The 11,853-nt window shown below is 38.7% G+C and overlaps 1 protein-coding gene across 1 annotated transcript; it reads right to left on the bottom strand.

Moving 5' to 3' along the window:
* Positions 1–408: 408 nt before the first annotated feature.
* Positions 409–11,479, bottom strand: APOH (apolipoprotein H). The gene is made up of 8 exons (XM_012747487.3): positions 11,367–11,479; positions 10,799–10,975; positions 8,978–9,074; positions 7,306–7,382; positions 6,862–7,050; positions 3,835–4,014; positions 1,941–2,138; positions 409–554 (listed from the first exon to the last, which is right to left on the bottom strand). The coding sequence occupies exons 1-8, from the start codon at positions 11,428–11,430 to the stop codon at positions 499–501; spliced, it is 1,038 nt and encodes a 345-aa protein (XP_012602941.2). The 5' UTR covers positions 11,431–11,479; the 3' UTR covers positions 409–498.
* Between the last annotated feature and the right edge of the window lie 374 nt (positions 11,480–11,853).

The raw sequence follows: 11,853 nt of genomic DNA, 5'->3' as shown, positions 1-11,853 counted from the left end.
TACAGAAACCCAAGGGTCCAAATCCAGTTCTCTCGACCATGCTTATTTCTGTATGGCGATACTTCTCAAACTTAAGGCTGCACAAGAACTATCTATCTGAGAACTTTGTCATAAACACATCTATGCAATTCTGAGACAAAGCATTTTTTTCTTTGTAATAAATAGATGAGTAATGCTGATGTGGGGGTCTGTGGGCCATTCTATGAAAAATATTATGTTGCAGGGGTTTTAGGTGGAAGTGTTGAGAGTAGAATTAGGCAGAGGGGAACTGGGGTTTCCCGGATAATTGTTTACACTTTTCATTTCACAGCCATTGATGTGGCCCTTATGATGTTCCAAATATTTGTGTGTTTTAACCAGATAACATAACCAGAAGTAAGCTACTATAAGCAGTAAGGCTGCAATGACTGAGGCAATAAATTCAGTAACTTTATTTTTCCACTTCCATTAGGTTCCTTGAACAAACAAGACATTTAATTTTGAATCCGAAAACCACATTTAGCATGGCTTTACATCTGATGCATCGGTTTTCCAGAAAGCCAAAGTACTGTGTTCTGTTGGGAGAGAAAAAGATAAGCATTCTAAGACAAACAATCACTTCTTAAATTTGTTAAATAGCTAAGCCAAATCAAATACATTTTACAAATGTATAGAGTACATTTAATTATATGAATGAAACCATTTAGTGGGAGGTTTAAGTGATGGCAGACAAGATAAAGGAAATGCTAAGACACTTATCTCCAAGAGAAAAAAACAAAAGGTTCTCCACAAGTCTGACAGTCAAGATTTAAAAATTAAAAAAACTAGATGAGCCCTTATTTATTCTCCAATGCACTGACAGTGCTGCCTCTGTCTGAAGGCCTTAAGAGAGAATAGCCTGAAGAAATACATCAACAAAGCTCTGATTTTTAAAAAAATTACCCTCTTCTAATATTTTTTCTACTGATTTGTATGAGGCTTATTGTACTTTTGTCAATTTTTATACTAAACATCTTACCAGGGCTCTGCTATCTTTTGAACAATAACAATTTATCTAGTGCATTTCTAACTGTTTGTAGTTAAAAATGATGATGTCATTGGTTCAGCACTTCATGTCAGGCATATTTCTAATATTTATAGTAATCAAACCAATCCCATGAAGTGGTTATTATTAATCAGTTGTCATTCCCTTCTCTTCCTTTAACCGGACAGTTCTCAGAACCCTCTTTTCTTAGCTTTATCTGCCCCCAATATCGTCTCCAAGCTGTTGATACAGGGTCGTCAACATTTTTGGAGCATTTCTAAACCTAGACCCAACCAGAGCTTCAGCCTCTGGCTAGTTCTTCCCTCATAGCAGCAACAAAGACATTTAAACCCTAAACCTGAAATCGTAAAAGGTTAGCAGTTCTAAATGCTGACCATTATACATTCTTTTATTTCACGCAAACATAGTATCAGCTTCCTTAAAATATTCTGCTCTAATGAATACTTTGCTTTAATAGACACTTTTCAAACTCTAGGAATTGCTGAAGGAAGGGAAAAAATGATGGATGATCTTTAGACCAATTACTATTACCATGGGTTGCCTTGTGATTTGGGGTGAGTTCTTTATAGTTTGGGACAAAGAAGTAGTAAGTATTTTTATTATTTTATTATTCAGTTCAGTGTTATTATTCAAGCTTAACTTGGAATTATACAAGGTGGCATAATTCACCTCAACAACCATTGAGTAAAATCATAACTCTGAGTTTTAAGGAAAAGAATTAGAAAGGAAAATGCAAATACAGACACTATACACAGCTCACTGCCTCATCTGTTTTTTTCTCCCTATCACTCCTCTTTTTAAAAATCCAATGGCCAAAATGATAGGGTTTCTGACCATCATTATATAACAAAAGTGCTGATTATGGTGAGGCCAAGGGGGAGTCCTAGCTAGAAGTTCTAATGTATCATAGACTTACCCTTGAAGCATTTGGGGATTTCAATGGTGCCATCTATACACTGAGCATCCTCTGTATAGCTACACTTTTTTTCCTTATTTTTGCAGAAGAAAGAAACTTTGTCACCATGCAGCATTCCATTCTTAAATTTTTCCTGCAGCTTTACTCTCTCTCCTTGGTATATCACAGTGGCTTTTTTAACAGGTAATTTACAAGATGCTGAAAGAAATTTGCAGATATTGAAATTTGCAGATGCTGAAAGATATTTGCAGTCAAGACTTAAGAGTTCAGTAAATCTTTCTTAAAGAGAATATAGCATTTGAACCAGTAGATGTGTACACATAGATAAATTGATCAAGATGAGAAGAGTGCAAGGATGCACGTGGTGGTGTCAATGTGATGGCCAATAGCAGTTCTCTACCAATAGAACCGTAACTCATGGCTTCCAAGATGTCCTTTTCTTCCCCTGCAGTAGCCACATAAGGTCAGAACAGAAGCATCAGATTCTCAGCTTTGGTGAAAAAGAACTCCTACCAGATATTGCATTCATGTCAGCCGGCACTGCCCGACTCAGAGCCCACTTACTGAGCTGCAGTAGCCGTCCATGAGCTAGCCACCATGAGCTCACAAATGCTCCTTTCTCTGAACAATTGCCTTCAGCCAAAAGGAAGCCACCTCTCCCAAGAAGTTATGCAAACCACCCCCACCGCGACCCCCAGGGTCAGGGAAGGGAGAGCAGCTCATAGCCAGTGACTGACTGACAAGGGGATATAAAAAGCAGTTCCCCTTGCCTCTTGGTGGAATTAATTCCAGGGTAGAATTCATGCTCCAAAGCTCCCAGTAGGATCAAACAGAAGCTGGACTCAAGCCGAGACCACAACCTTCTTCAAAACATAGTCCCTGGGTCAGCAGCAGCAGCATCTCCTGGGAACTTGGCAGAAATGCAAATTCTCAGTCCCATCCCAGATCTACTGAATCAGAAACTCTAAGGGCGAAGCACCAAAATCTTGTGCTTAAACAAGTCCTCCAGGTAACACTGATGCAGAGTGAAGTTTGAGAACCAAGGCCCTACCCTATCCTACCTGTCTCACTCTCTTTCTCCTGAGACACTCACTCCATAAATGAGTTGTACTCAAATCCCTGTCTTAGGCTCTGCTCCTAGGAGACTCCAACCTAAGATGCCTCTCTACTTAAACCATCTAGCCCATAGCAACCTGAGCCCAGTTACAATGCTAGGTTGTTGTTCTTTGCATAAGCATGACACTTATGGATTAAGGGCAGACACCTAACTCAAAAGGAGCCAGCATCTCAGGGAAAAGATGCCAACTGGTGACAAATCCTTTAGCTGAGAAGTCCTGGTAGAGTCAAGCCATGTTCAAGATGAGTAAACAGAAAGACACAGAGATGGGAGAGGCCATTGAGATATGGAGAGAATAGCAATAGTTTCTGACTTTCAGTTCCAATCCTCAGGAGTTGCATTTCATTTCATTATCTTCAGTGCCCCTGTGATTGCCTATTGCCTTTTTATAATAATCCCCCATTTGCTTGAACTAGCTCAAATCTGTGGTTGGTTTTTGCAAAAAAGAAGAGCCTTGGCTAGACAAAGCAAAATTAGGATGCTGATAATAGACAAAGACTTCAAAGCAAATATAGAAAGCCCACTTGATCTTCTATTATACAATGTTATCAATGCTTATGAAGGATCTGCTTATTTCATGTAGTTTAATATCAAGGAAGCTTCCTAAGCATGAGGCTTCTCCATGTACATCTGAGTCCTAAAGTCTTTCACATGCCAGTAGCTATGGAACATGTCTGAGCAACAAGTAGAAAGTGATTGGAATAAGAAAACGGCAAGTAGAGGTGATCCACTGGGTAAATTCAGAGACCTTATGGGGCCTCATCTACGTTTCCATACCTTTACAACTTGGATGTGCAGACCAGTTCCCCTGTTTGGTGCATTCTACTTCTTCTGGGCCATCCAGGGCATATGTTTCATGGCAACCATATGTGGCTTTGTCCTTGTAATAAAGTGCTTGTTTTGCAGGATAGTTCACAAATCCATTGTCTGGTCTTGCCGGGAATGGGCATTTTACTTCTAAAAAGTTTATTCAATAAGACATATTAATAATAAATAGTAGTACTGGCCAACCATTATGGAATGGTTACATTCTTGTCTCCACCATACCATTGAATCACTGGGTGTTCCTGTGACTGAATGTAATTTCTATGTACCTTCTGCTTAATTCCATCCCCCTTCTCTTATACTTATGGCACTCTGGACATTTATGAAGAACAACACTTTGAAAGTAAATTAATGATAGTCTACTAAATTCTTTGGGCTTTCACATATAATCATAAGGTGTTATATATTGATAATTTCATCTCCACACAGTTTAAGATGTTGGGTTTGAAAGAAGAAAAACAAAGACTGTCTCTCGCAATCAACAAACCATGAAATTAAAGCACAAAAGCTGTGCTCCCCTATGCACACTTAGCATACCATTCTTTGGTTTTAAAATAGTAAACCTAATTGTTATTATTGTCTTCCGACTACGCAAGAAGCCAGCATGAAATACGTCAGAGAAACACGGTGCTGCTTCCTGGCCTCCTTAAGAGCCTAATCAGTAGAGCCCCAAACCCATGCCCTTATCTACCACAATACAAGAAAGCAAGGCTGCGGCCAGCAGCACAATGTTCTTAGGAAGCACTTTTTTTTTTTTTGAGACAGAGTCTGGCTTTGTTACCCAGGCTAGAGTGAGTGCCGTGGCATCAGCCTAGCTCACAGCAACCTCAAACTCCTGGGCTCAAGCAATCCTCCTGCCTCAGCCTCCCGATTAGCTGGGACTACAGGCATGCACCACCATGCCTGGCTGATTTTTTCTATATGTATTAGTTGGCCAATTAATTTCTTTCTATTTATAGTAGAGACGAGGTCTTGCGCTTGCTCAGGCTGGTTTTGAACTCCTGGCCTCGAGCAATCCTCCCGCCTCGGCCTCCCAGAGTGCTCAGATTACTAGGAAGTACTTTAATGAAGTAGTTAAGACCTCCAGAGTTGAACTGCTTGGCTCAATTTTGGTTCTGCCACACAATGAATAAAAAAGAATCCATGCATCTACAGAAATGCTAAAAAACCATAGTGGATGGAGAGGAAGCTCTTCTGTATAGAGGAAAGCCAGCAAGTAGATGTGAAAGGAAAACCGGAAAGTCACTATTTCGCAGCTGCCAATGTCATAATTGATAGAGTCAGTGGATTCTACAATGGCTGCTAGAGAGTGGATATTCATGTGGTTTCAAAGTACCACCCACAGGCTGCTTAATAATTGCAAAGGAAAAGAGATGCCTTTACCAGGAAGAGATAAGTGCCTCCTGATGTGACAGAATGTATCTTTTTTTTTTTTTTTTTTTTTTTTTGAGACAGAATCTTGTTCTGTTGCTCAGGCTACAATGCAGTGGCATCACCATAGCTCATTGCAATCTCAAACCCCTGGCCTCAAGTGATCCTCCTGCCTCGACCTCCCAAAGGGCTAGGATTACAGGTGTGAGCCACAATCCCCTGCCATGGAATGTATTCCTAACAAAAATATTTAACCTGAATCTAATTATGAGTAAGTAATCAACCAAATTCAAATTATGAAACATTGTATAAAACCACTACCCTGTACTGTACAAAAATGTCAATGAAAGACAACAAAAAAGGTAAGGGGTTTATCTTAATTATTGAAGACTAAAGAGACATGACAACTAAATAAAAATGATTCTTGATTAGATCCTTCATAAAACAAAACACACGTATAAAGGACACTTCTGGGTCAATTGGAAAAATTTGGATCTGAAATAAATGTTGCATGATATATTGTTAATTGTTTATACTATTATAATTGTTTAAATTATTATTGTTAATAATTCAAAACATTAAATGGCTTAGGTACAGTAATAATACAGAATGTCCTTGTTCTTAGTACATTATGCCAAAGTATTTCTGGGTAAGTGTCATGACATATACAACTTCGGATGATTCACCAAAAAAAGGATCTATCTATGGAGAAAGAGAGAGGAAGAAAATGTCACAGCATATCAACAATTGATACATCTGGGTGAAGGGTTGATAAAGAGAATTTACTGCTTAGGACTTGGGAGAATTAAATCAGATGACACTATGTAGCAGGTGACTGGTGCCTGGCCCATAGTTAAGTGCCCCAAAAGATGCTAGTTACTATTGGTAGTTTCCCCAGGCTAAAAATCACTTATGTTTTGAATCATTTAATACATATATGTAATATCTACCATTGAAGAAGTTAACAGTCCTTGGAATATCTTCTGTGTGCATGATAAATTCTATAATGTGTCTACTTGTTTTGCAACTGACAAATTCAAAGAGTAATGACAGATCAAGCTAAAGGAGAAATAATTTTTATAATTTTTTAAATCAAATATTTCTGTGATTCTTAAATTTAGGTGAAGGTCATAAAGACTTAGGACAATCGGATTGCAACACAGTTTTTACCTTCATCTCCTAGGACTCCCCAGTTTAATCCAGGCTTAATCTCTTCACCAGCCTCACTGGAACATTCAGCTGTCCATGGAAACATCCTGCCCTTTCATGCCTCCCTGACTTAGCACCTGCTGTACCCTTGTGTGGCGTGTCTTCCCCTCATACTCCACTCTTCCCCCAAGGCCCATTTCAAGGGTCACTGCCACTGGGAAGCTTTCCTAGGAAGCTCCAGACAGATAACTGCCTTATATATAATTCCCTCAGGTCAGAAGCCAAGTCTCATTCATCTAGTATCCTTAGTGCCTAGCACACTGCCTGGCACACACATGACCAATAAACATTTGTTGCACGAGGTAAGTGGATATACTCCGCAATACTTGGACTTTTCAATACTTTACAAAAACGAGATTCTACACTACTATAATGACTTTGTCTTATCATTGCACTTACCCCTGCATTCTGGTAATGCAGTCCAATTTCCATATGCAGTGCAGGTAACTGTGTCATTTCCAAACATCACATGATGTGGCAAACATTCAAAGACTGCTGTGTCCCTATAGAGGGAGTTGTTTCCAAGTGATGGCTTATAGACACTAAGTGTTGCAAAATTAGGTACAGGTGGTGGAGGGCAGGTTATGGCTGGAAAAAGAAAGAACCATCATGTCTATGAAAATAGTTGATGCTTTTGAATATACTCCTTCCAGAAAAAAAAAAAAAAAAAAACCCTAAAGACAAACTTGATGAACATTCTCCATAAGGGTGAACAACCATCTCATTGAGCCAGGACTGAGGGACTTCTGGGGCTGAGCAGTTTCCAGGGTATAGGACTTTCAGTGCTAAAAACCAGGAAGGTTCTGGGCAAACTATTCCCATAACTGGGACCCATAGACTCACGAGCACAGACAGGAAGCTCCTGACTCCATTTTCCTTCCTCAGTGCACGTAACAGATTTAGTTCCATTCAGATAAAACCTACAAAAGGAAAATGTAATCTATCAAGCAGTAAAATAATCCATCACTAGCATCTCGAATGTCTTTTCTATTGAGTATTGCTTCATATTAATACTGTTGACTTCCTTTCCAACTTATAATGCAGTTTTCTTGAGGTGTTTTGGTTTGTTTGTTTATTTTAGAGACAGAGTCTTACTATGTTGCCCAGACTGGCCTCAGACTCCTAGTCTCAAGTGATCCTCCTGCCCCAGCCTCCCAAGTAGCTGGGACTATAGGCACACACCTCCATACCCAGTTTTTCCTGAAGATCTTAACACTCACTTAGGGCCCAAGGAATCCCCTAGCCAACGCTGCAAGTGAATCACTAGAGCGTTCTGTAAGTGGTGACTGCAGACACCATACTCCTAAATCCCCCATCTCCAACTAGTTGGCCAAGTTAACTGCATAAAACAAAGAACTGTCTCTTTTTCAGGATAACAAAAGTGAATCAAAGAGAGTAATATCTACTATTCATTTTCTTAGAGCCCACTGACATGCATGTGTAAAACAAATGCAATCTACTTGCAACGAAAATGTCACATTCTATCCTTGAAGGTCTTTCAAGGACATTTGTTACTAGACCCACACATAAATTGCTGTTTCAGATGACTGTATTTTAGAGGACTGTATTTCTCTTTCACACGCAGTATTTCTTTTTTTTTTTTTTGAGACAGAGTCTCGCTTTGTTGCCTAGGCTAGAGTGAGTGCCGTGGCGTCAGCCTAGCTCACAGCAACCTCAAACTCCTGGGCTCAAGCAATCCTTCTGCCTCAGCCTCCCAAGTAGCTGGGACTACCGGCATGCGCCATCATGCCCGGCTAATTTTTTCTATATATATTAGTTGACCAATTAATTTCTTTCTATTTATACTAGAGACGGGTCTCACTCTTGCTCAGGCTGGTTTCGAACTCCTGACCTCGAGCAATCCACCCGCCTCGGCCTCCCAGAGAGCTAGGATTACAGGCGTGAGCCACCACTCCCGGCCCACACGCAGTATTTCTTAATCTCCAATCCCAAACAAAAATCTTCAGTAAAAATCTGCCCTAATGAATAGCCGATGTGCTACTGACAAAGTCAGAGGGGTGGTTTTGCTCATGAGGCAGATTAGCCACGAGTGGTTTCTTCCCATGGCTGCTGTCCTGCGTTACGTAACCTGTGCTCTACGTCATCGCCCTTCCAGCTTACTCTTCTAGAGACTGCCAAGTTGGCCAGTCAGATTAGCCACATAACTAAAGTTCAAGTCTTATTTCTAAATAACCCCATGCCAAGATTTGGCCCAGAGATTATAAAGAATTATCATCCAGCTTCGATCAATTCAATGTACCTCCTCAGATAAGTAATTAATCAGGAACTGAAAAATTAGATATAATGGTGACTTCATAATTCATGATTTGTTGTATTCTCCACTTCTTACTCCACCTGCGACACCACTGTAGAATACATTAAAAGCAGGACTAAAATTGATTTGTATTCAGCAAGTCCAACCTAAAGACTAGAAACAAAATATGGACCGGTCTTGACATTTAAAGGAAGGGCACAGATACCTCCTCTGACAGCTGTTTAGTAGTGGTTTACTTACCCATGGTTACAAGTAAAACTGATTGCATTGGGATATTCAAAAGTTGTATAGCGTACTGCTCCATTTTCTAAGATTCCAGCAAAAGGGCAGACTCTGGCTGTGATTTAAAGATTTAAAAAGAAAGCAAATTTCTATTTATGAAATTTTTAATTAAAATTAAAAAGTATAAACTCATTTCCATCCTTTGATCCAATCACTCCACTAATAACAGTTCTAAGAAAGCAATTCAAAATAAGATGAATGATATATGTCCCAAGGCGTTCATTACACTATTACTGTTAATAATACAATCTGGACAATCTAAGTGTTCACTATAAGAGGACTGTTTTAATTAACCATGGTAAATCAACAATTGAATTATTATGTAGCCAATAAAATATAAATTATGAAGATTATGGAGGTATAGTCAATTTTTATGATACGCTGATAAAAATAGAAAAATACAAAATTGTACATAATCTCTGCAATGAGGCAAAAATAGAAACATGGAAAATAACAAAAAATGAAACAGTGTTCCAGAGTTATGTCTGATTAAAAGAAATATGTTTCTAAGGATGTTATAATTTTTTATTAAAAATTATGTTTAGTCTTTTTAAATTAAAAAAATTAAAATCAACTTGTATGACCATATATAATTTTGACAAAGGTCATGTCTATATAACCAAAATAATCAGAGCTCAGATAAGTCCATGTACCTATTTTTACTGCTTAACTTCTACATATAATCGCCAGAAACACAATCTCGTTGATTGTTCAATTAACTGTAAAAAATAAGGCTAGCATGATCTCATAGAATCGTGTTCTAAGGAATAAATAAAGCAACCATTTACAATAATGCCATAGTGACATATATATATGTTTTGCATTATATTATTAATGTAATATATTTATTTATATGTTATTATAAATATAATTATAACATACATATAATTTAAACGAAGTTTATATTTGTTTCACTCTGCTTTCATTTGAGGCAAAGTCAAAAATAGGATTCCCCAAGATTTGTTTTTCCAAGTATCTCTTTGGCATCAGTTTATATTTCAGAGTGTCTCCACCATTCTTTTCTATTTTTTTATTTAATTTTTTAAAATTTTTAGTTATTATCGGTATATAATAATTGTATAACTTTGTAGTGTGATGTTTTGTTACAGGTATACAATGTGATTTAATCAAATCAGGGTCATTGGGATATCCATCACCTCAGGCATTTATCATTTCTTTGTGTTATGAACGATCCAATTCCAGTCTTTTCGTTATTTGAAAAGTATACCCTGACTTATTGTTGATTACAGTCACTTTGCTGTGCTATCAAGTATTGTTCATTCTATCTATCCAACTATATTTTTGCACCCATTAACCATCCCCACTTTATTCCCCCCTCCCCTTCCCAGCCTCTGATAACCATCATTTTACTCTCTGTCTCCATGAGATCGAGTATTTTTAATATTTAGCTCCCACATGTGAGTAAGAACATGCAAGATTTGTCCTTCTGTGCTTGGCTTATTTCTCTTAACATAATGTTCTCCTCCACTGCTCTTTTAACTTCTGTAGTGTTTTGCTCTCCTTTTATCATGCCAGTTCTCTTTTCTCAGCCTCCCCTAATCCCAGGCTGTGATCTTCTCCTCTTCTCTAAGTAGCACCAATTGCCCTTATTCTCAGCGTCCGTGGAGAACCCCCTCCCGTGCCTCTCATTTCTCCCCAGCTCTCCACTCTGCAGCCTCTCCGGCCTTCGACACTCTGGGCACAATAAGGTAGGTCATCTCCTCGAAACGTCCAGGATCCCAATGAGGGGAGAGAATGTGAGAGAAGGTGCTGACTTACGTGTACATTTCAGAGTGTTGATGGGCCACATCCCTGTGAGAGGGCAGGTAAACCGTCTCATCCCACCCCGGGACACATAGCCTGGCTGGCAGGAGTACACTATCTGCTCCCCTGGCTCATAGGACGTTTTTAATGGAACAACTGTGGAAAACGGTAAATCATCTGGCCTGGGACAGGCTGAAATAGAGTACAAAGCAGACGGTTAAGAACACTCTATTTGCATTTTTAAGTTCAGCTAGCACATAAATGACAATATGTAATGCTACCAATAACAAGTATACCAGGTTCTATACCAATACTTCATATGCAATATCTCATCTAATCTCCTCAACAACTATTTGAGGTAAGTACTATGATTGTGACCATTTTACAGGTCAGTACACTGAGACTTAAGTCAGCTAAACGTCTTATAGAGGAGCTTTAAGCATGGCCATATTAAAGAAGAGGCACCAATCTAGTGTTTCCAGCGTCCACTCGAAAGACAATCTAAAGTTATCATTATAGACCCCTGACATATATGAAGGGGTTGGATATATCAATTATTTCTTCAAAAGCAAAAAATACTTACTCCGTCCTGCAATAGCAGCATGGCAGAGAAAACTCAAGAACAAGATGAGCGCTGGAGAAATCATTGTGGATGATTCCCACTGGCACTACCAAAGTGGTTTTCCTCTACTAAAAAGAGATGCAAACATAAAAGTGCTTAAACATTAACCATTTTTTTGGTGTACTTTTATCTTTGTAAATAAAAGATAAAGTATCATGATTTGAAAAGAACTCTGAGACCTACATTCTTTAATCATTTACTCTTTTGTAGGTCTGTTGTGAAATTTTGGGGAGATGGTTTCTGTCTTCATGGCATTTTTGTTAATGGCACAAAACACTCCATTATTGCCTCTGACAGAATCTTGGTGATTTCCGGATTGCCTACACCTCTCCTTCTCCAATCTTTTATATTGTGTATGTTAAAGATGGAACACCACAAAGTTGAAGCTCCTGTTTCAACCCACAGTCGTGTCATAAAGTTTAGAACAATCACCTACTTTCTGTCTCAG

This window comes from Microcebus murinus, chromosome 18, assembly GCF_040939455.1.
Source record: "Microcebus murinus isolate Inina chromosome 18, M.murinus_Inina_mat1.0, whole genome shotgun sequence".
Classification (NCBI taxonomy): domain Eukaryota; kingdom Metazoa; phylum Chordata; class Mammalia; order Primates; family Cheirogaleidae; genus Microcebus; species Microcebus murinus.
This window is presented reverse-complemented; position numbering and strand designations above follow the sequence as displayed.

Excerpts from the sequence above, each read along its gene's own strand:
- APOH (XM_012747487.3), bottom strand. The coding sequence starts at position 11,430 with ATGATTTCTCCAGCGCTCATCTTGTTCTTGAGTTTTCTCTGCCATGCT. Across the intron at positions 7,051-7,305 it reads GGAGCTTCCTGTCTGTGCTC|CCATAACCTGCCCTCCACCA; the intron begins GTGAGTCTATGG and ends TTCTTTTTCCAG. Across the intron at positions 4,015-6,861 it reads TGCATTACCAGAATGCAGGG|AAGTAAAATGCCCATTCCCG; the intron begins GTAAGTGCAATG and ends TAAACTTTTTAG.